Source organism: Geotrypetes seraphini, chromosome 7 (assembly GCF_902459505.1).
Source record: "Geotrypetes seraphini chromosome 7, aGeoSer1.1, whole genome shotgun sequence".
In the NCBI taxonomy this organism is placed as follows: domain Eukaryota; kingdom Metazoa; phylum Chordata; class Amphibia; order Gymnophiona; family Dermophiidae; genus Geotrypetes; species Geotrypetes seraphini.
This window is the reverse complement of record NC_047090.1, coordinates 76,307,782-76,332,761: the sequence shown is the minus strand read 5'-3', so window position 1 is coordinate 76,332,761 and position 24,980 is coordinate 76,307,782. Positions and strand designations below refer to the sequence as shown.

The 24,980-nt window shown below is 40.5% G+C and overlaps 1 protein-coding gene across 7 annotated transcripts in view; it reads left to right on the top strand.

Annotated features, from left to right (window-relative positions):
* Positions 1-24,980, top strand: part of DPH6 (diphthamine biosynthesis 6) — a 370,732-nt gene that overhangs the window by 241,638 nt on the left and 104,114 nt on the right. For all 7 annotated transcript variants that reach the window (XM_033952068.1, XM_033952065.1, XM_033952066.1 and 4 more), the window contains 3 exons: positions 13,408-13,469; positions 19,357-19,451; positions 24,798-24,891. In XM_033952068.1, coding sequence (XP_033807959.1) covers positions 13,408-13,469; positions 19,357-19,451; positions 24,798-24,891 — 251 coding nt within the window. The remainder of the gene's footprint in view (positions 1-13,407; positions 13,470-19,356; positions 19,452-24,797; positions 24,892-24,980) is intronic.

The window sequence follows — 24,980 nt, the reverse complement described above, 5'->3', positions numbered from 1 at the left end:
GGAAACCAGGTTTGAGTCCCACTGCAGCTCTTTGTGATACTGGGTAGGTCACTTAACCCTCCATTGCCCCAGGTGAAAAATACATACCTGTTTATACTGTAATATGTAAACTGCATTGCAGTCACAGAAAGGTGGTATATTAAATCCTATCCCCTTTCCCTGCCCCCCCCCCCCCCCCGAACTACTAAGGACCTCTTTAAGTAAGAGCTGAGTGCTGTTTAACCAGGGTTTTTGTACCCAGGGGTAGAAGGGAAAAGTCTAGGAATAAGATCAACTATTCCTTCAACCAGGGTTAGCTGGATGTGGGAGACTTATTGTTTCCTCTTTTGAAACACAGCAGACCCAGTAAGGGGGTCCTCCATCTGATGTTACTGTAGCCAGGGGTGTATCTTCTTCCCTACCATACTAAAGAAAATTAAAAATTAGATCAGAATTTACTAACCTGCAGTTAAATCCACGTGCAATGAATGTAACTTTAAGATATATGCAGATGCTATATAATTGTTCATGCAGAACATAAAACAATTTCCATAAAATAGATTATTTTTTTCTAAATTCTATAAACACAAGTAGTTCTTGAAAAATGGTCAGCTATGATTATTTGTACTGGTTCAGATTTTATTTGCACTACAAGAGTCAGATTTCATTTGTCCATCCTCATTAACATTAGCAGGTCTTATAGTAACTTTGAAGCAAGAGATTAGTGTGTGTTTTGGACTCTATACTCTTATGCAATCTAAAAGTTTTGAAAATATTTAGGAGTGATTTTTATCTTTTATTATTTTCACATTTCTAATCCAGCAGTTGTCCAGCAAAATAATAATCCATCAATGGACTGAATTATCCTTAATACTCATAACAGAAAGAAAAATATGTGATCTATATGATGTAACTGAAACACTATCCTAGATAGATAACGCTAAACTTTTAGAACAGGAGGATGGTGATCTTGAAGGTGGATAGTTTCCAGAATCCTTTATGTTGATGATAGAGTCCCTAAACAAAAAGTCCAGTGCTGTTATTTTATTAGTGATACCATTTCTGCTTATTTAGTATTACTCATTGTATTCACTGCCACTCAGTACTGCCCAAAAAGGAATATTTGCTTGTTTCAACTGTGTCAAAATGATGGTAATATGCAGTAATAATAACAAATATATTTTTGCTCAAATATGACAGAACCTCAAGGCAGTCTTTAAGAAATATGATGAAATCAAAACATTTACCAACCTGAAGATCCTGCCTGTGAAGGCATATTTCTTTTGTTATCTTCATCAAAACACATTTCTTTGTTGCAGTTTGCAAGCATGCCTGCCTTACACATAGGTAGAGGAACTTCATTAAAATATTCCCAAACTGGGCAGCTATTGGGGGGGTGAAGATGGCATTGAAGGTGGATGCTTGAGTGGGCCACTCTCCCCAATCATCAGTCTCTTTATCACTGTTGCTCTCCCTAATGTTTGATAAGGGGAAGAGAAAAGGAGCCTCCTGCTCTCACCCTCCAGCATCAGTAGTTCCCCAGTGATTGATTCAGATGATGATTGCGTTGTTACCTACCTGGTAGACTCATCCCATCCTGCTTCAGTGGAAGGAGCTGTTACCCCTAGATGGATTTCCAGGGCCAAATCTAGGAGGGACAGCTGCACTGGATTCATATGAAAAAAGCTCAACTGGAGATCAAAAATCTTTGCGTCACACTGCAGGAGAGGTGAGGTGAGCTCTGAGAGGGACTACCTTGAAATTTGGGATGCTTACAAAACCCGCTATAATCGATATGGAAGCATTGTGGCATACTATTTCAATTATGGATTCCAAACTTGAAACCAATTATGGATTATCTCTTTTAAGTTTGAGGAACAAGGATTGTTACTATCTAATCTTGAAGACAAATTGGAGAAACAGGAGGATAAGTTCAAGGAGATGAATACTTTAAGAACATAAGAATTACCACTGCTGGGTCAGACCAGTGGTCCATCATGCCCAGCAGTCAACTCACACGGTGGCCCTCTGGTCATAGACCAGCGCCCTAACTTAGAGTAGCCCTACCTGCGTATGTTCTGGTTCAGCAGGAACTTGTCTAACTTTGTCTTGAATCCCTGGAGGGTATTTTCCCCTATGACAGACTCCGGAAGAGCGTTTCAGTTCTCTGCCACTCTCTGGGTGAAGAAAAACTTCCTTATGTTCATACGGAATCTATCCCCTTTCAATTTTAGAGAGTGCCCTCTCATTCTCCCTACCTTGAAGAAGGTGAACAACCTGTCCTTATCTACTAAGTCTATTCCCTTCAGTACCTTGAATGTTTCAATCATGTCCCCTCTCAATCTCCTCTGTTCGAGGAAGAAGAGGCCCAGTTTCTCTAATCTTTCGCTGTAAGGCAACTCCTCCAGCCCCTTAACCATCTTAGTCGCTCTTCTCGACCCTTTCAAGTAGTACCGTGTCCTTCTTCATGTACGGTGACCAGTGCTGGACGTAGTATTCCAGGTGAGGGCACACCATGGCCCAGTACAGCGGCATGATAACCCTCTCCGATCTGTTTGTGATCCCCTTCTTTATCATTCCTAGCATTCTGTTAGCCCTTTTCGCTGCTGCTGCACACTGCATGAATGGCTTCATCGACTTGTCGGTCAGAACTCCCAAATCTCTTTCCTGGGAGATCTCTCCAAGTACCACCCCGGACATCCTGTATTCGTGCATGAGATTTTTATTACCTACATGTATCACTTTACACTTATCCACGTTGAACCTCATCTGCCATGTTGATGCCCATTCCTCAAGCTTGATTATGTTGCATTGCAGATCTTCGCAATCCCCCCCTGTGTCTTCACTACTCTGAATAACTTCGTATCGTCTACAAATTTAATCACCTCACTCGTATCAATGTCCAGATCGTTTATAAAGATGTTGAAGAGCACAGTTCAAGCACCGAGCCCTGTGGCACCCCACTGGTGATGCTCTTCCAGTCCGAGTATTGTCCATTTACCCACACTGTCTGTTTAATCCACGTGAGTATTTCACCCTCTATTTCATGGCTTTTGCAGTTTTCCAAAGAAGTCGTTCATGCGGAACCTTGTCAAACGCCTTCTGAAAATCCAGATATATAATGTCGACCAGGTCGCCCTTGTCTATCTGTCTGTTTACTCCCTCAAAGAAGTGCAGCAAGTTCATCAAACACGATCTACCTTTGCTAAAACCGTACTGACTGGTCCTCATCAGCCCGTGTCCATCAAGGTGATCAATGATGCTTGTTAAAGAGCTATCTTTTATATCATGGAAGTTGGAGAACATGGAGAATCAACTTGTGTGTATGCCTCCAAGTCAACCACCAACCCATGGCTGCATGCACAGTGAGAAATCCTTCCTGTTATGTTTCATGGCAGAGTACAGGAGTTGTTTGCCATTGCCTTCTCCCGCACAGTGTGTGGCTCCACTATATCGCTGCTACCCAACATAGGGCCCTGCAGCTTACAGCACCTGGTATTCTCCAGTGGTCCCACATTCAGGTACTAGCTAGGCCAGACCATGCTTAGTTTACAATAGCAAGAATGGGCCTACCCAGGGTAGCCAGGCCGTAGGCGGAGAATCAGGAAGAATAATTTGAGAAGTCTGAATTTTCCGAAGTACCCTATTATATCACCTGTTGAAATGGCAAAGAAATACTTCTGTGAAATCCTGACTATTCCTATGGATAATCTCCCTCCAATTGTGAGTGCTCAGTATTTGGATATCAAAAGGGATCCAGGGCTTTCAATTCCAAATGAGACTCCAAGAGATAACCTAGTGGATGTGAATTTGTCAGCTTCTTTTGGAGATTACTCTAGAAGTTATCATAGATAGGACTACCCTTTTGATTTTTGCCTTGGAAAATGATAGATATTATATTCTTCGTCTTTATTTCCGACATATTAATGACCAGTTTCTTGGCTCTACTATTCATATTTTTTCAATGTCACAAAGACGAAAGAAAGAATCCTTAGCCCTCCAGCCAAGAGTCTTAGCCTTCTATGATACTTTAATTTTGAAGTATCCAACAAAGTTTTTGTTGTTTGTTTGTTTTTTTACCTCACTTAACTATTGTGAGCTAAATATTTGAGATTTTGTTTAACCTCAAGGAATATGTTTCTTCATTTCTTGATCTGTATCAAGTCAGTGTATTTTACTTGATTTGTAAAACAATAAGCTGTATAAATAAAAGGAAAAATATTCCCAAACTTGGGCTCTTTTATGGCCTGGTGCCATTATAGGTTTTCTCCTTCAAGGAGAGAATAATATAATAAACCTCAAGCTATACATGCAAAGATCTCAAGGCTTATGGAGTATTCTGCTCAAAATGTTTATTTAATTTTTAGTGCTTGCTCCTCTCTTCTCACACTTAGCTCCTTGTGCAGATATAAAAATAGGACTTAAGAGGTAAGGGGTTGATTCTCTGTATATAATTTGCAAAGGAACAAAGGGGCCAATGTCTTTTTCTCAACTGTATATATTTTTTAACAAATTTTGCCAGTTACCTCTGTAGACACAAATTCACAGTTTTGAGAAATGCTGATATCTTCTAGCTCTAAATGCTCCAACACTGATTTTAACTCTTTATTAGCTTCAGAGCATTTAGCATTCCAGGCCATGGTAGAAACCTCTATTCATGCAATGTTTAAGGCCCTCTTTTACTAAGACGTGGACAATAATTTATCTTAATAGAAATCTTTTTTCTCAAAACATTTTATTAAAATATCCAATGTAAATTTTAAAAGGTGAATTTTTTTAGTTAATAAAAATTATTGATTTTTATTCATGATAGTTATCTGCTAACTCTGGGGTAATCCACTCTTTCAAATCTTCATGACATCTGCAAAAAGGCAGACTTATCCTTCTAACCCTTTGGCAATGTCACTCACAAATACAGTATATTGAACATAATCCATCCCAGAACTTATTTTTGAGACGAGGCATTGCACCTTTATTCCCTCTGAGTACAGCAGTGATCATGAAAGAATGTTAGGAATTACCAGTATTCAGAAGAGAACATAGAATAAAACTGAGACTATGGGCTCTTTTTACAAAGGCGCGCTAGGGCCTTAACGTGCGGAATAGCGCACACTAAAATGCAGGCGGTAGATTTTTGGCTAGCATGCACTAATCCGGTGCGTGCGGTAAAACCCTTACACCTTCGTAAAAGGAGCCCTATGTCTATTATATGATCACAACCTGAGTACTGTGTTCAGTTCTAGTCACCCCATCTCAAAAAAGATACAAAAGAATTAGCAAAGGTACAGAAAAGAGCAACAAAATGGTAAAGGGTATAGAACACCTCCTTTAAGAATAAGGATTCTACAAGCTGGGATTCTTAGCATTCAGAAGAGACAACTGTGGACAATTATCTGAGGAGTATAATAACAAGTAAATAGGGAACCATAATTTATCATATCACATAACATTAGGACAAAAGGATAAACCAAGAAACCAAATGATGGCAGAAAACAAATCTAAGGAAGTATTTATTTCAGTAAACCTGTTCAGTCTATGCTATTTCTTGAATTTCATGTTGGATTTCAAATTTAGATTTATTCTTGCTCACCTTTTCCAAATCTGAGCTCAAGGTGGCTCAGGTATACATGTTATTTCCCTGACATCCACAAACCCAGCAGAAAGAATGTCTTGCCTTTTATTTTTGAAAATGACCTATGTATATGTTTTGGTCCTTAGGACATCTATCTTTTTAAGCCATTTTCAAAAATAAAAACATCCACATGAAAAACGCACAAAAGCAAGTTTTGTAGACATGCTCAACTACCTTGTCTGATGGCGGCAGAGGAATCTCAATCAGCTGAGCCAGTTTTGGGGATTCCTGACGGCCCAGCTGATGGGGATTCTCCCTGACAGGATCAGCTGAGCCATCCCCCTGATATTTATCCCTCGCATCCCCCCACATCCCCCAACATTGTTGGACCCCCCTCCCACATCCCTGAAACCCCTGTATCTGCCAATGACAGATCGGCAAAAGGGAAGCCCACTCCCTCCTGCCTACAGGGCCGCATGCTGTGATGACAGGCCTTCCCCTTCCTAATGCATCTTGGGATGCAGTGGGAGGGGGGCCTAAGGCTCTGATTGGCTCAAAATTGCATGTGGGAAGAGGGTCCAACAGTGTTGGAGGATGTGGGGGAATGTCGGGGAGGGTCTAGGAATGTTGGGGTGGGGGGGCTGTCTTGCAATGTTGGGAAATGTGGAGGGAATGTCGGGGGGATGCGGGGGAGGTGTAGGGCTCCATAGCTTAGATGATCCTGGCAGAGGGAATCCCCATCCGCTGAGCCTGCAGAGGGAATCTCTGAAATCAGCTCAGCCGGTGAGGAATCCTCAAAACCAGCTCAGCCGATGGGGATTCCTCTGCCATGATCAGCTGAAGGCAAGCCCTCAGTGTTCTGTTTTTTCCCACCATCTCTGTGTGGTGGGAAGGAGTCGTGGCCTCTGGGGGAGTAAGGGAGGGTCATGCCTTAAACCCTCCAGTGATCATCTTGTCAGTTTGGTCACCTTTGGGGCACTTAGTCCAATTTTACTTTGGTATAAGTTCGCCTAGGATGTCCTGGAAACATTTTGATTATTACTTCAAGATGGCCAGGTGGAAGCCTGCCCAATTCCCATTCATAGCCTACCTCCCAACATGCCCCTTTGAGCTCTGGACGCACAGCAGCTTAGAAGTGCTGCTGAACGGCCAGAAAAATTTTGTTTTGATTATCGGCACTTGGACATCCCTGCTATTAGGAAGTTCAAGTGCTGACTTAGGCAGGTTTTTGAACATTTTAAAGTTTTGATTATGCCCCTCCAAGTGTTCTTCCAACCTAAGTTGTACCTGAAGCAGCAGAAATTAAGTGACTTGTCCAAGGTTATAAAGTATCAGTTACAGAAAGTATTTGAACTTTGGCTTCCCTGATTCAGAATTCCTCTGTTTAACCACTGGATTACTCCTCCATTCACAGTGGAAGTGTGCCCAAAGTGAATAGCAGAGTTAGGATTAAAAGAAAAAGATTTAGACAGTTTCAATAGTATAGGTCCAGTAACAGTTATTAGCAAAACAGGCTTGGGAACACCACCTCTTACTGTCAGGAGTGGAAGCAAATACTGTACTAAGTAAACAACCTTTCCGTTAGGATTCATTGAACACTTCTTTCAAGTGACCCAAATAGGCCACTGTTGGAGACAGTATTCTAAGCTCCATAGATCATTGTTGTGACCCAGCATGGCATGTATTATATTCTTGACAACACACTATTGGTAAAGTTCACTTCCAGCTATAAAAAATAGCCCATAAAGTCAGATTTACTTTCCAAAGGTCAAAGAGCCAGTAGTCAAACCTTGGAATCCTGATTTCACTAATTCTCTAAGAGCGCAACAATGCTGACTCAGTAGGAATAATCTTTATTCTTCCTATTTTCTCTCTGTAACTTGGATCTGCTTCTTTTCTTTTTAGTATGAATGTGCTGCTGTCCTATATGATATTGTATATAGTTCTTTTCTGTTACATTATTATTGCAAACTGCTTTGATCTGTATGCCACCTAAGGCTGTATATTAAGTACAGATTAAACTAAACTAATATCAAAGTTCCCTTTTCCCCAGTATTTCTGTCATCACACACAAGAGTATTTCAAAGAAATAAAGCCTCACTTGAGTCTTTGACAGCCAATAATAAATTAAATGATATAATTCAGCTGAGAATTTGAAAATGTATGGGAAATAGTGAGGCTTAACATCCCAGGGTTAACATTTATTCATAGATGATGCAATTAAATAAAACAGGCATTAACTTCAAGGTCAGTCATTAAAGTCATAAAATTGAATATTTTAATTGAATTGCAATTGCTTCCCACTGATACATGCAAATAAAGTAAAATAGATGTCAGCTAGGCAAATTATAGCTCTTTCTACTAATTAATTTCTGAATTTTGGCTGAAATTTATCAGTTCTAGAGCCTTGTTGTGGGTTTATTCAGTCATCTAGCTGTTTGCAGGGTTCCCTAAAAAAGCTACTGAACTGTGTCTAAAAGACTCTTGCATATTATGAATTAAACAAAAACTCTTGTATTTAAGAACTGAACCTAACAGCAGTTATTTCCTAATAGCAAATAAATCAAACCGATTGTGATTGTCAAGAGGCAGTGCAGCAGTATCTGGTAAGGTGAAAGGGATTTGAACAGTGCTTCTAACTCTGGAAAAAAAGAGTTAAGAATTCTGAATCTATTCACTGGCTACGATGTGTGGACAAAGACCTAGATCAGAGGTTCTCAAACTGTGAGTCTTGATCCTAAATAGGGTCTCAAAATCTGTATTTAGGGTCATGACCAGGGCAGGCCCTCTGTAAGACATCATTGGCCCATGCCAATTGGGTTTTTGTCAGGGACTTATGACCTGGATTGTTCACTGTGGAAACATGATACTGGGCAAGATGGACCATTGATCTGACCCAGCATGGCAATTCTTATGTACTTATGCCACTGGGAGGGTTGCACACTCTCTGCCCGAATGAATGGGGGTCGCAGCCACAGAAAGATTGACAAGCTCTGGCCTAGATTTTAACACAAAACACAGGCATCTTCCTCTGATACTAAATTTTCATAGACACCAAAGTGGCACTCCTATGATATCACTTAGGTCTGTTTCCATACTGCAGTCCTTTGAGCAATTGGAAATTTTCAATAAAAAGTAAGAGACCTGTGAACCAACTATTATTTAGACCAGGACTTCATAAATTTTCTTTGGATTTGGGAGCCAACATGAAAATTTAGAAGCCAATAGTTCAAACCTTTCTCAGTCCCTCTCCTGCATACATTACACACAGCTCTATGCAGAAAATGTTAAATCCCTCCTTACCAATACCATGGAAAGACTAAGTGTATGAGAGTCACTTCTCTTGGTAGCATAGTAGATGACAGCAGATAAAGACCTATATAGTCCATCCAGTCTATCCAACATATAACTCATAGCGTAAAGTATGATGTAATACTACATATGCATCTTTGATCTTGATTTGTCCTTGCCATTTTTAAGGCACAGATTATAGAAGTCTGCCCAGCTGTTTCCTTGTTCTCCAACTACATGAAGCTGTCATCGAAGCCCCACTCCAGCCATTCCAAATCTCTCCAGTCACAATTTGCACATACCACAGAAGTCTGCCCAGCATTGGCCTTGTTCTCCAACTACAGAAACTGAATTTGTCCAGCCATGATCAGGGTACAGATCGTAGAATTCTGCTCACCACTGGCTTTGCTTCTCAATTACTGGTGTTTCCATCTAATCACTGCAAAGCTTTTTTGCTTCTGTGCTTTCCTTTCAGGATTCTTTTCTGTTTATCCCACGCAGTTTTGAATTCCGTTACCGTTTTTTTCTCAACAATCTCCCATGAGAGGGCATTCCAGGCATCTATCTCCTTCTCTTTTAAAAAGTACTTCCTGACATGTCCTCTAATTCTGCCACTTTCCCTCCTCTGGAAAAGATTTGTTTGTATATTAATACCTTTCAAATGTCGCCTTTCCCTCCAGGGTATACATCTTCATGTCATCAAGTCTCTTCTCATACTTCTTGTGGTGCAAACCCCATGTCATTTTCATTGCTTTTCTCTGAACTACTTCAAGTGTTTTTGTCCTTAGCAAGATACAGTCCCCAAAACCATACATAATACTCCAAGTGGGGTTCACCAACAACTTGTATGTAGCATAAATGAGCATGAGTCGAGTCTCTTTCAATTGAAAGAAAGCACTGGAATGAGAGGGCTTAGGCTCCAGAGTAATCTAAGGAAATATATTTTTACAGAAAGGGTGGTAGATGCATGGAACAGTCTCCCGGAAGAAGTGGTGGAGACAGAGACTATGTCTGAATTCAAGAAGGCATGGGATAGGCATATGGGATTTCTTAGAGAGAGAAGACGATAATGGTAACTGCGGCTGAGCAGACTAGATGGTCCATTTGGCCTTTATCTGCCATCATGTTTCTATCTTTCTGTTATTTCCTTTGGATTTCATCCCTCTGCACTTCGTCACATTAAATTTAACTGCCAGACCTTTGACCATTCTCCTAATTTTCAGAGATCTCTTCTCATGGTTTCAACTCCCTCTAGGGCAGTGGTTTGAAACTCAAACCCTTTGCAGGGCCGCATTTTGGATTTGAAGGTACTTGAAAGGCCTCAGAAAAAATAGTTAATGTCTTATTAAAGAAATGACAATTTTGCATGAGGTAAAACTCTTTATAGTTTATAAATCTTTCCTTTTGGCTAAGTCTTAATAATAATATTGTCATTTATAGCTAAAGAGACATACGATCAAGAAACTGTTTTATTTTACTTTTGTGATTATGATAAACATACCGAGGGCCTCAAAATAGTACCTGGCGGGCTCGCATGTGGCCCCCGGGCCGCGAGTTTGAGACCACTACTCTAGGGTATCATTTGGTAACATATTTCTCTGTAATATGCTTATGTTAGTGGGTAGGGGAGAGAGAGGGGAGAAAACTCTGAAGGAAAGAGACAAGAGATAGAAAACAAATTGTGAAGGAAGAGCAGAAAAGAAAGGGAGAGGAAGGAGAGATACCAGAAAATTTGGGGTGGGGGAGGAGACAGATACTAGATTTGAAGGGAGGAAAGGAGGAGAAAGATGCTAAAAGCCACCTGAAGGAGAGATGGAAGGGAAGAAGACAGAGATGCCAGACCATGGGGGAGAGAAGGGAAGAAGATGGGTGCCAGTCCAATTGTTTTAATGTCATCGCTTCCTGATGAAGCATTTTGTGGCGCAGTGGTTAAAGCTACAGCCTCAGCACCCTGAGGTTCTGGGTTCAAATACACGTTGCTCCTTGTGACCCTGGGCAAGTCACTTAATCCCCCCATTGCCCCAGGTACATTAGATAGGTTGTTAGCCCGCCGGGACAGACAGGGAAAAATGCTTGAATATCTGAATAAATTCAAGTAAACCGTTCTGAGCTCCCTTGGGAGAACGGTATAGAAAATTGAATAAATAAATAACTCCTTATTGGCTCTATCTGGTCCAAATTATTCCAGTTTACTTAAGATAGTGAGATATTTAGAGATGACATAAGGCACTTTGAGGATTTTTATGGAACAAAAAGAAGGCTAGGATTTAATTAGATACTGATGTTGCCAAAAAGAAAGGGAGGTATGGAACTGTTGGATCTTACATGCTATAACTTGGCCTATGGGTTAAGGCGGGTAGGAAATGGGAAGAGGGACTCTAGGGCCTTAACTCCTTTAGACCTAGAAATTCAAATGCGCATATATATATTGCATGCTAGGTCATTGACTTTAAATAAACTACTTAGTGGACACACAGTATGGACTTACATGTTACATGTGAATAGTGTGGAAAAGATTATATCCAACTTCCAGGGAGTCTCTACAATGTCACTATATGCCTATATGCTTTCAAACAAATAATTAGTCATATAAAAATATTTAGAAAGTGACATGCTCAGACCACCAACCACTGTGCTTCATTGTTTAAAAGCAGATCAAGATTGTCGAAGGGGCCATCACTGTACACTCATAATCCCTGAACCGCCATAGGCCACAATGGTACAAATGTTACAAATTCTCTTACCAACCCTTTTCAATACATTGTAAACCATACTTATCTTAAATCTTATCGGCAGTTATGTCGGTTAGCACCTCGCTGCTCTTACTGAAAATTGATTCACCACTGCCTCTTCTCTCTTTAATCAACCCCCTCTACTCAAGTTTCGCTACAAAATGCTTCGTCAGGAAGCGATGACATTAAAACAATTGGACTGGCACCCATCTTCTTCCCTTCTCTCCCACATGGTCTGGCATCTCTGTCTTCTTCCCTTCCATCTCTCCTTCAGGTGGCTTTTAGCATCTTTCTTCTCCTTTCCTCCCTTCAAATCTGGTATCTGTCTCCTCCCCTACCCCCAGTGTTCTGGTAACTCTCCCTCCTCTCCCGTTCCCTTTCTTTTCTTTTCTGCTCTTCCTTCACAATTTTTTTTCTACCTTTTGTCTCTTTCCTTCAGAGTCTTCTCCCCTCTCTCTCCCCTACCCACTAACATGCAGCGTCTGCTCCTCCCTCCCCTCCTCCTCTCTCTCCACTTCTCTTCAGCGCCCTTAGTATGGGCCAGCAGCCCCCTCCCTCTCAATCACCACTGTCCGGGCATCTTCCTCCTCCCTTCCCCTCACCTTTGTGGCAATTTTCTTTTCTTTTTTTTTTTTTTTTTGTCTCCTAGCTGCCGGAGCTGGCTTTCATCAAGTCATGTGCGGCTGTCCGAAACTTCTCTGACACAACTTCCTGTTTCTTGTTGCATCAGAGGAGAAGTTTCAAGTAGCCGCACAACTTGTTGAAAGCCGGCTTAGGCAGCTGGGAGACAAAAAAAATGAAAATCGTCACGAAGGTGAGGGGAAGGGAGGGAGGAGATGCCCAGACAGTGGTGATCAGAAGGAAGGGGACTGCTGGACCACGCACATTCCCTCAATTAACTGCGGAGATAAGGCCATTCACCGCTCCTGCAGTGACCACTTTTTTCCTCTCGCCATTTCAGCGGACTACCCGTGGCTAGCCGCAGGTAAGAGCCACTGTGTCATTCTCTAGATAACAGAAAATAGAAAAGTTTCCCATCCATTTTGGAACCTTACTGGGAGACACTCTCTCCTAGGGAGCAGTTTTTGCTATTGAATCTTTAATCTGGCTACTTAAGGTTCATTGTAAAGGCTGTTTTATTTTATTTTTATTCATACTTTTCCTTTATTGTTTAATTCATTCCTTTATTAAATATGATTCATTCTGCTATTCCTTAAGGAATTGTCTCTACAATATATGAGCATAAGAATTGCCATACTGGGACATATCAAAGGTCTGTCAAGCCCAGTATCCTTTTTCCAACAGTAGCCAACCCAGGTCACAAGTACCTAGCTAGATCCCAATTAGTAAAACAGATTTTATGCTGCTTATCCTAGCAGTGAATTTTTCCAAGCAATCTCAATTATGGCCTATGGACATCTCTTTTAGGAAATTATCCAAACCTGTTTTATGATTGCTACACAGGGTGAGAGGAGGGAAGTAAGATAAAGGGTGAGGTGAGGGGCAATTGGGACAATTAAAGAGAAAAGGTAGAAAATATCTATGTTAATTGCTTGTGTTCTATTCCAAATATTTAACAATCACAGCCATGACTCCATTTTTTTTTTTTTTTTTTTTTGCTCTGTATGACTTGAATGATTTAAGTGATTGGTTATAACTAATATTTTGCATGCATGTATGTGGATAAGAAAAACATTACATGTAGCACTGGTTCTTGGATTTACCTTTTGTAATAATAATGTTGATATCTTAGTAAAGCAAGAAAATTTTATAAATTCAATGATAGCTGTCCAAGAAGTAAGCTTTCCTCTCAAAAGTTCCTTTTTTACTTAGGTCTGGATCCAGAGAAGCACCTTGGGAAAACATTGTCTGAAATGGAGTCATGTTTGATTGAGGTGAATATTTCTAGATCATTCGGTATGAGTTAATCATATTACTACCGTGTTTCCCCAAAAATAAGGCCTACCCTGAAAATAAGCCCTAGCAGGATTTTTGGGCTAGGTTTTAATATAAGCCCTAACCCCAAAATAAGCCCTAGTCTAGGGATTCGCAGGCAGTTCCCCTTCCCTCCCTCCCATCCCTTGTAAAGCAGAAACCTTGAGTGAGCACTGCCCCCCTACCCCCCGAATACCCGCTACAAGCCGAACCCCCATCCTTCCCTCCCATCCAAACCCTGCCGACCGCGAGCAAGCCCTAGTACATACCTCCCTAAGCAGCGTCGGGCCAGCAGCACTCTAAACAGGCTGCGTGAATTTGTGGGAGGACAAGGCTGAAGCAGCCTGTTTAGAGTGCTGCCAGCCTGACATTGCTTAGAGAGGTATGTAGGGCTCACTCGCGATCGGCGTGGTTCGGATAGAAGGGAAGGAAGGATGGGGGTTCGGCTGCACAAGGGATGGGAGAGAGGGAAGGATAGAAGCTGGGTAAGGGTCATGCTGCACAAGGGATGGGAGGGAGGGAAGAATAGAAGCTGGGCAAGGGTCCTGCTGCACGAGGGATGGGAGGGAGGGGAGGAAAGATGCTGCACATGTGGGAGAGAATGTAATGTAATGTAATGTAATGTAATGTAATGTAATGTAATTTATTTCTTATATACCGCTACATCCGTTAGGTTCTAAGCGGTTTACAGAAAATATACATTAAGATTAGAAATAGGAAAGGTACTTGAAAAAGGAAAGAGGAAGAATTGGGGGAGAAGGAGAGGAAGGGAGAGATGATCATGTACATACCCCGAAAATAAGACCTAGTGTGTTTTTTGGGCCTAAAATTAATATAATACACTGTCTTATTTTTGGGGAAACATGGTATGTGTTAGTAACTGTTTCAGAAATGTTCTGTTCATTGAAAAAGAACCTGACTTTGAAGATTAACTTTTCTTTCTTAAAATTATACTTCATTTGGAAAAAAACAGTTCAAATCTTTCTTCCCCAGTGACACTCCTTATGATTTTGGGCAAACTTTCTTATTTACTTTTGCCTCCCAATTACCATTTAAATTTAGAGTTGCAGAAATTTTGGCCAAAGGGACGCAATGGGAGTCATGAAATGAGTTGGGAGAGTGGGTTAATGTAGCTGAGAACCAGGAGGAGGGGTCCTCCATGAGGAAAGGGGGAAGGGGATAGTCTGTGATTGATCAGATTGTTAAAAGGCTAAGAAGTTTGATTTACATTTCAAGTAGCTTGGATCATAAGAGTTAAAGGGCAAAACAGAAGAGCCCCTCGTCTTGGGATGCAAATTAAACAGCAAAGACAGGCAAGGGGGATGTCTTTACAACCAAAACAAGTCTGTATTAGAAACAGTAGGTCCCAACAAGGATCCCAGTTTCGGTGTATAGAAAGCACCTTCTTCAGGGGACACTAAGGGAAGATTTGCAACATATAGAAACAATTAAAAAAAAATAAATATATATATATATAAACATATAACCGTACATATAAACCATATGCATAATTAAAACATAAAATGCATATTAAACACAAAGGCAGTAAATACATATAAAACCAGATGTGTTAATAACACATAAAACCATATATAACTAAATGCATAAATAAAACATAATGCCAACATGAATAAATAAAAGCATAAATAGAATATAACGCCAAAATGTATAATTATAAAGCTTAAAACCAAGATGAATAAATTAAAAATATGATAAAGAGAAAATCATAAGAAAACCAGACCAGCATGAACCAAAGCTAAAGGCAAATTTTAAAATACAAAGGGAACAAGGAGCAATACCACAATACAAGGAGCAATACAATGGAAATCAGGCAAAGGACAGATGAAGGGAACACGGAGCTAAGTGCATTACATTGGGAGTCCAGCAAATATGCAAAGTAAACAGAAAGGGAAAAAGAAGGAAGAAACGGGTTTTCAGGATTTCCCCAATGAATCTGCATGAGATCTATTTGCATGCACTGCTTTCAATGCATATTCATTGGGGAAATCCAGAAAACCCGACTGGATTCCGGCCCTCGAGGAGGGACTTTGACACCCCTGGATTAGAGAGTGCCAAAGTAATCTTAAGAGTGCTATCTTTTTTTATTTTATATATTCAATTTTTCTATACCGTTCTCCCAGGGGAGTTCAGAACGGTTTACATGAATTTATTCAGGTACTCAAGCATTTTTTCCCTGTCTGTCCCGGCGGGCTCACAATCTACCTAATGTCATAAGAAACCATAGAATAGGGTCAGCATAAAGCAAATATAAAAACATATAAAACTGTACATATAAACCATATTCATAATAATAACATAAAATACATATTAAACACAAAGGCAGTAGAAGCATATGAAACCAAATGTGTTAATAAAACATAAACTAGCTCAATCAGAACTGCTACAATGCACAATAATACATAGATAATATAGTAGATAAGGACAACTATGAACAAATGACTACTGTATAAAATATGTTCAAATATAGCAAATGGGTATTTCAGAAAAAGCAAATAAATGGCTACTTAAAAATATAGTAGAGAAAAAAGAGATCTCAGATAACTAGTTAACTCCTTATCTCAGTACATCATAGTTCTGTAACAGAGCACAGCACAGTCATAGGTCTCTCATAAAAAAAAAAAAACTCCACTGAAACAACCATCATAAATATTGCTTACAAAAATTTAATCAAACTGAATAAGAATACAGCCAAGTACTTATCTTCATAAGTTAGCCACAGGTGTTCATGAAACTTCCACCATTCTGTCACATTCAACCTCTGTTATCACGGAGGCAAACAAACCCAAAAAAGAAGAAAAAGGCAAGAGGAGAAACAGCCAGGCCCGACAGCGGCCCTGTTTTGCTACAAGCCATTTTGAGGGCTGATAGCGAAAAATGTATAGAGTCTACGCTCTGGTGGCTGGAATTGCTTCTGAGTTTGATTCTTAAAGTGGAGTCATAGATAACAGCAAACACCCCCCTCCCTTCCTACTTTACCTATTTTGTAAGAAATAGGCAAATCCAGGGGGACATGCCTGAGAAAGATAGGCTTCGTCCCCATCACTTAACCAGGAATCTGTGATACAAAGAATCCTGAGCCACTATGAACTAATTAAATCTCTAATTGGGTGAAATTTATTTTTGATTGAACGAACATTCACGAGACCAATAAGGAGATTGTTTGTTATTAATGGGCCTAGAAGAGTCAGAAAAACTAAGAGGATCAAAGGGAGAGAGAGGTATCAAGGTCCAGACTCTTGATAGAGGCCTTTGGAGCCCTCTGGGGGCTCCAAAGGCCCAGAAGACTGGAATGGGTTTTCTATCCATGGAAGCTGAGAACAAGGAAGGTGAAGAATTTCGTTATTTACATGAAAAATTTCCTTTCAGAATTGCTCAGAAGTTAAAGGAAGACATTTTTGTGTGGCTTCAAATGAGAGAATTGTTGACAGACGGGCACTTTGATGAAGTCTTGTAAGGACGTCAGAAAAGTGCATGGATAGCATTGAAGAATGTAATTGAGAATACATGGAACGCGCTACCGGAGGATGTGATAAGCAGAAGCACGCTACAGGGCTTCAAAGAAGGTCTGGACAGGTACCTGGAGGACAAAGGGATTGAGGGGTACAGATAAGAGTAGAGGTAAGGTTATAGGGATAGGATTAGAGGTAATTTGTAAAATTGGTCAGAGACCACTGTTCAGGCTGTGGGTCTGATGGGCCGCCGCGGGAGCGGACCCCTGGGCGAGATGGACCTCTGGTCTGACTCAGCGGAGGCAACTTCTTATGTTCTTGGGAATAGGAAGACACCAGACTATGTCCAAATGGTGGAGATGATGCTTAAAGCATTCTGTGATCTCAAATGCAATGTCACTAAAAATTCATTTTCACCATCTGGATTTTTTTTCCCCGATAATCTTGGTAGTGTTAGTGATGAGCATGGGGAAAGGTTTTACCAGGACATTGCTACAATAGAGAAACGATATCAGGGCAGATGGAATTCATCAATGCTGGCTGACTATTGTTGGACATTAATTAGAGATGCTCCTAATCTCGTTTATAAATGCACTTCAACAGCAAAATGATGCTTGAAAATAATATTTATAGGAACTCTTAAATCGGCGCAATGCATTACATTATGACTTCTCATTCTATAAATATTTGAGATTTGCTCAAAAACTATTCGTGATAGGAGAAAACTGAGGCTATTTTCATACAAAGGAGGTCAGATTCTATAAAGTAAACCTCATTTTCTTCTTGCCCCAGGAAAAAAGTTAAAATTTGTTGCACAATGTAATTAACATATATGTATACTGACGTTATACAAAGATGATCAAAGATTTAGAAGTGAGTAGTTTTCAAGATTTGTGATTATATTGTAAGTCACTTTCACAAATCAGCCCCCAAAATAGTCCCGTCATGTTTTCATTATATTGTTCTTGGTAGCAGCGTTCAAAGTCCAGTATATTCTGGTATAAGTGCTCACCTTGCTCCTCTGAGTATGATCCCATGTTCTCCTTGAATATCTCAAGATGAGTATCAAGAACATGGACTTTGAGAGACATCCTACAGATCATTCACCAGGTTCTCAACCAACTCCATGTAGTTTTCAACCTTGTGATTGCCCAGGAAGCCCTGAACCACTGCGACAAAGCTGAGGAAGCAGAGGAAGAAAACTTTGAACTGACAATTTATCTACTGAACATTTAGCTGATTCTGTGACCCTGAAGCAGTGACAGTTGCCACAAAACGATCGTTGGTCCTGATCTTGTGTTCACATTGTTCGTAGTGATTATTCAGAAACCTAATTTCCTATTAACATTTTTTTCACTAAAATTTCATTGTTTTTTCACTTTATAGTCTTTTATTAGCAAAAGTTTTTTTGCCTGTGATGTATGGGTGGTAGAGTGTGGGATCACCTCTCCAGTTATCTGAGGTTTTTCTTTCGATTGAAAGACTTTACCGGCACAGCTGTTTTGGCGTAATTTCAACAGAGTGTTTTCTGTTTTGTTTGATATTTTAAAATTATACATTCTGAGCAATTTTACACAGAAAATTCTGCCATCCTAGTAAGAAATTTCAAAGTTTTTTGGGCAGTGCTCACATGTAAAGTGAGGTGCTCAAGTTTTGTCTTGATCCTCAACGTGCATGCTGAAATATGTCTTGTAGGCATCGTACATATTAGCAGAATATTCTGCAAAAAAGTAAATTTCAAAATATCAATGTTCTGGTCACAAAAGCAAAGTTTCTGGGGGATGATAGCCATTTTCTATACTTTTAAGGCATAGGCAATTAAAAAAAGAACACTTACTACACAGGAACAAAAAAAAGTAAAATTTTGTTACATAGTGTTATCAGTTCTTGTTAGCTGGCATGGGAGAGGATTCAAGGTATGTATTTGGTTATAGCTCAAAGCAAGTTGCATTCAGGTACAGTAGATGTGTGCCCCTGGAGGGTTTACAACCTACTTTTGTACCTAAAGTGATAGAGGGTTAAGAGACAACTCCTATATTTTCTGGCTGTCCAATTAAATTGTAAGCTCTTCTGAGAAGGGACCATCTATTCGTGTTGATTACACAGTGTTGGTATGCTTTTCAGTGCTATAGTAATGATAAATGGTAGTAATAAGTTATGGCAGCAAGATTTGAATCCTAGCTTTTCTGGTTCTCAGCCTGCTGCTTTAACTACTAGGTTACTTGTCCACTCATTCTTGGACCACTTCATAGGATGGCTTATAAAGCATCATTTCTGGGAAGGAGGAGGTATGAAGTCATGTGACTGGCAGCCCTAAAGCAAGCATCAGAAAAACTTATCCAGACAGAAAATCTCTAACATTCCTGATTTGTTTCAGCTCTCAAGAAAGTATGGTGTGCATGTTTGTGGAGAAGGTGGGGAATATGAAACCTTTACTTTGGACTGCCCTCTGTTTCAGAAGAGAATTGTGGTGTAAGCTAACATCTTTCATCTATCTTTCTTTTTTATTGAATTAACTTAATATGTTTTTGACTTGCTTTTGTGGGCTACATTCTTTTTTTTTTTTTTTTTTTTTACTTTGTCCTAATAAAAGGAGATTAGTCTTGGAAAACTAGCCAGAATTGCATTACTAGTCCAATAATTAAACATTTCAATAACACTAAGATGCAGACAGCAGTCCAGAAGCAAGAGGGGTGCTATCCAGTCTTTTGCACTGAGTGTTACATATATGATTATCTAACAGTTGGTGAGAGGTTAAATGTGTGTCTTTGATATAGAGAGCTCCTAGCTCTCAGAGTATGAGTCCGTTCTCTTGAGGCTAGTGTAGAAGAAATGGAGGAGCTAAGGGAGACAGGAAGTAAATAGAAGAGACCTATAGGGATGATGTAGAAAAGTCCCACCTGCAGTCTGGCAGCCCTGTGTTGCCTTGGAGGAGGGAGGTCTCCTAAAAGGAGAGCAGTCACCCTGGTGAAATAGGAAATAATCCGATAGCCTGGACCTGCCCATCAGGAGATGCAGCACCCTCTCACACTGAGGATGTGTCTCCAGGGGCTTTTGTCTAGGAGGGAAGGGTTAGAACAGCTGTTATAGTTGGTTACTCAATCATTAGGCATGTAGCTGGTAGATAGGAGGTAGATAGGTAGACGTAAGGATCGCCTGGTCACTTGCCTGCCTGGTACGAAAGTGGAGGACCTCACACATCTAGATAGAATTTTAGATAGTGCTGGGGAGGAGCTAACTGTCTTGGTACATGTAGGTACCAATTACATAGGAAAATGTGAGAGAGAAGTTCTAGAAGCCAAATTTAAGCTCTTAGGTAGAAAACTAAAATCCAGATCCTCCAGGGTAGCTTTTATGCAAATGTTCCCTGTTCCATTCGCAGGGCCAAAGAGGTAGGCAGAGCTCCGAAGTCTGTTTCTTTGTATATTTTCCACCTTTATCATGGCGGAGCACAAAACAATATACACAATAAGATTACATACAAGCATCTAAAAAATATATAAAAGGTTTCATAATACGTAACCGGAACCATCATATCCACAGAACTGAATTATTACATATTCTTTTCCACACTAAACACCAATGAACCAGCCACAGCATGAATTTGGAAGACAAATACAGACTTGGCCTTCATACTTCATGAGACAAAACAAATATCATTTCAATAGTTTTTTTAAATTCCCCACCCTTGCCTGCTTCTTAATGTAAGATGGAAGTTTATTCCATTCTTCAGGGGCAGCACAGGAAAAAAGCCCAGTCCTGACTGTCTACAATCTAACCTCTCTCCTTGCTGGTATCGTCAGGTGCATTGAGGAGTGTAACTGTGGTAGAGAATTATATGAGGTTACACACTGTACCAGGTTGCCAGGAGCACGATCCTGTACACTCATATAAGTCAGAAGTAAGAGCTTATATTTCAGCCAGTATAACTTGGAATAGAACTCAGACACATGATCATGTTTTTTTCAGCCTAAACAGAGTTCTAATAATGGAATTCTAGGCTACCTGTAGAGCTATATGTGGGCTATTTGTGAACTTTAAACAGATAAGTGCTATTTTTTTTGAGAAAATAAATTCTGGAACATAATTACATTACATTAGTGATTTCTATTCCGCCTTTACCTTGCGGTTCAAGGCGGATTACATAAGAATTGTTAAGATATTAAGAAGTACATATTGTTAAGATATTAAGAAGTACTTAAGGAATAGTTTGAACATTTTCTGATTTGCTAAGGAGTAGTTGATATTGCAGAAGGAGTTCAGAGTATGTTTGGTTGTGTTATATTGGTTTTATGTATTTTTTGAAGAGTAGGGTTTTTGTTTCTTTTTTGAAGGTTTTGTAGTCTGTGGTCGAAGTCAGCAGATTGGTGAGTTGTCGGTCCAGTTTCGCTGTTCTGGTGGCCAGTAGGTTGTCATACATTTTTCTTTGTTTGACATTTTTGGTTGGCGGGTGTGTGAATATTGTGTGGGTTCTCCTGTGTCTGGTTGAGGTGGATAGAGTTAGTCTATTGTTCCAGTAGGTAGGGCTGTCTCCGTTTATAGCTTTGAATAGTAGGCAGTGGAATTTGAAGTGCACTCTGGCTTGTATTGGGAGCCACTGTGAGTCTTGGTATGCCTCTGTGATGTGGTCGTATTTTTTCTGTGAGTAGATAAGTCATAGGGCTATGTTTTGCATTGTTTGAAGTTGTTTTATCGCGGTTGCTGGGCAGGGGAGATATAGTATGTTGCAGTAGTCTATTAGACCAAGGATCAGTGATTGAACCACGAGTTGGAATTGTTTTCTGTCGAAGAATTGTTGGACTTGTCTTAGGTTTCTCATATTTGTAAATGATGTTTTTATTATTTTGTTGATTTGTGGTTGCATGGTACAGCCTCTGTCTATCAGCACTCCGAGGAGTTTTAGTGTGGGTTGATTGGGGTATGAGATCGAGTTTATTACTAGGTTAGGCAAGGTTGGGGCTTTGCTGTTTTCTAGGAGGATGATGTTTGTTTTGTCAGGGTTAAGTTTTAGTTTGTGTTCTTTTGTCAGGGTTAAGTTTTAGTTTGTGTTCTTTGTATTGTGCCTACCATGGAGGGCTCAAGTTGATCGAAGGGGAGGAGTATGGTGATATCATCTGCATAGCAGTAGGAGGTAATGCCTAGTTTGTCTAGGTAGGAGCTTAGGGAGGCAATATATAAGTTGAAGAGTGTGGGAGACAGGAGTGATCCCTGGGGAACTCCACATGGGTTGGACCATGGTTCTGATTATTCTTTGTTTTGACTCTATAAGTTCTGGTTTGTAGGAATCCTTTGAACCATGTTAGTACCTTTCCTGTAATTCCAATTGAGTCTAGAGTTTGTAAAAGGATGTCATGGTCTACTAGATCAAAGGCTGCGGAGAGGTCTAGTTGTATGATCAGCATTTTTTTGCCTGTGCTGAGGTGTTGTCTCGCGATGTCCATGAGTGTTCCTAGTAGGGTTTCAGTGCTGTAGTTGGTTCTGAAGCCAGACTGTGTGGGGTGGAGTAGGTTGTGGTTTTTTAGGTATACATTTAGGGCTTTAGCTACGAGGCCTTCCATTAGCTTAATGTAAAGTGGGATTGAGGCTATGGGTCTGTAGTTGGATGGTTGGTCGGTTGCTCCTTTGGGGTCTTTTAGGATCGGAGTTATGATGATTTCGCTGAGGTCTTGTGGGAACTGGCCATCTGTGAGTAGAATTTGTATCCATTGTAGGAGCAGAGTGCGGAATAGCATACTGGAGGTTTTCAATAGGTATGGTGGGCAGTGGTTAAGGTCACAGGCTGCGTGACTGTATTTGTTGGGGACCAGATTCTGTCTGCTGCTACTGATTCTTTCTCTGGGGGGAGTTGAGATCTCTTCTAGGTGAGTTCCACTAAACGTGGCTCTGATATTTGCGATCTTGTTTTTGAAGAATGTGGCTAATAAGGTGACTGAGGGAGGGGGGAGTTGTTATTGGTTAGATATGGTGTGGTGTCTGTGAGTTCTTTCAGTAACTGGAAGCTTTTTTGTGTCTTGAGATCCTTCTCCTATTTGTTAGTATTTTTGGTGTAGTGTTCTCCATGCTTTTTTTGTGGAATCTTGGCTACTTTTTCTCCATTTTCTTTCTAGTTGTCTGCATTGCCTTTTGAGTTGGAGCAGTTCATTGTCGAACCATTTTTCTGATTTTTTTTATGGATTCTGGTTTTGGCTTGTTCTGGGGCTAGCTCATCTAGGGTTGCTGTACTTAGCTGGCTCCATTGTGAGATGAAGTCTTATGGTGTCTGTTTTGTCCAGAATTTGGTGGGGTCAATGTGTTCACGTGAGTTGTAAGTTATTTTTTGCTTTTGTTTTTGGTCCAGTTGATTTTGAAGGAGTACGTATAATTGCCAAACCAGAGGGAGCGGAACCAGTATCCGTTTGATGTACAGATTTATGATTGAATGGGCTGTTGGGACATGTAGGCTGCAATGTCGAGTTGGTGTCCTTTTTCATGTGTGGCTTGAGGGTCTAGTATCTTGTATGTTAAGGCCTCAAGGTATGATAGTTTAGGTTTAGGTCTTCTAGAATTAAGTTGTAGATTGTCATTAGTGAGTTTCGGTATATGAAATCTTCAAATTTTGGTTTTGCTGTGTTCCAGTTTCCTGGAGTTATGTAGCAGAGCATGCATGTTAGTGTTCCTTTGAGTGATGTGCTTGAGAGTTGACAGGCTAGTAGATCCATGTTGTTTTGTCTTGTATTTTTAGGTTTAAGGTGGTTTTGGCCATGATGGCAATCCCTCCTCCTCTTTTGTTTTCTCTGCAGACCACTATTATTTTGTATCCTTTAGGGCAGACTTCCATTATTCTGGGGTCTGAATCTGAAGTAAGCCAAGTTTCTGTCCAGTTTTTTATGTGTTCTGTCTTGGGGCCTTTGGCTCTGATGTTCACGTATGCACATGTGAGAGTTATATAGTCTGTTTGTGTGATTTGAGTTATTTTCGGGTAGATGAGTGATCTTTGGTGAGGTTGCGTTTTGGTCTTGTAAGGGTTTGTCGGTCTTCTTGTAGTTTGTGTGGTGGGTTGGTAAGTATAGGTCTGATAGTTTGTATTTCTATCTATTGTGAGCCGTCTAGTTGGGTGGGTGATTCCCTTGGAGTTTAATATAGTTGGAATTGGGGAGATGTTGTTTGCTGTTGCTTTCCAGTTGGTTAGGAGTAGGGTGATCAGTAGGATAGCTTGATATTTTTGTGGTGTAGTTTTCATTGTGGCGCAGAGGATGGTGGGTATTGTATTGAGGGAAGTGGTGGGGAGGATCTTTTCCTTCATTTGCTTGCTTCCATAATGCTTACTAAAATGGATTAGAGTTATGACGTTATGAAGTGAGATAAACAACTCTTGAATAAAGCCACTGTTTGAGCCAAGGCAGCTGAGGGTTACAGGGTGCAGAGCCTGGCAGGGAGTCAGGGGGGCTGGGTTCAGAGCCTGGTAAGGCAGGGGGGCTGGCTGCATAGCCTGGTAAGGGAGGGAGGGAAGGGAGCTGGGTGAAGAGCCTGGCAGGGAGGGAAGGGGACTGGGTGAAGAGCCTTGCAGAGCAGGGAAGGAAGAGGTCTGGGTGCAAAACCTGGCAGGAAGGGGGCTGAGTGCAGAACCTGGCAGGGCATGGCACTTGAATATTAACCCCCATCTTATATTCGAGTCAACCATTTTTCCTCCTTTTGGGGGGGAAAATGGGGGGTCTTGATTTATATTCGGATCGTCTTATATTCGAGTATATACAGTAATTCAGAACAGTGACCGAAGGCATAATAAATAAAAAACAGAGCAGTTATAGTATTTGACTTTGTTTGTGGTGCTTGTTTTAGGGATACATCAGAAATAATCACACATTCAGCAGATGCCTTTGCACCTGTGGCTTATCTTCGACTTTTACAGCTACATCTGGAAGAGAAACCAAGTGTAAGTTTTCTAACTGATAGATAGTTATCACTGATGCATAAGAACTCTGCTTATAGAAATACAGTGTGTTTTAAATCTTGAGAAACACT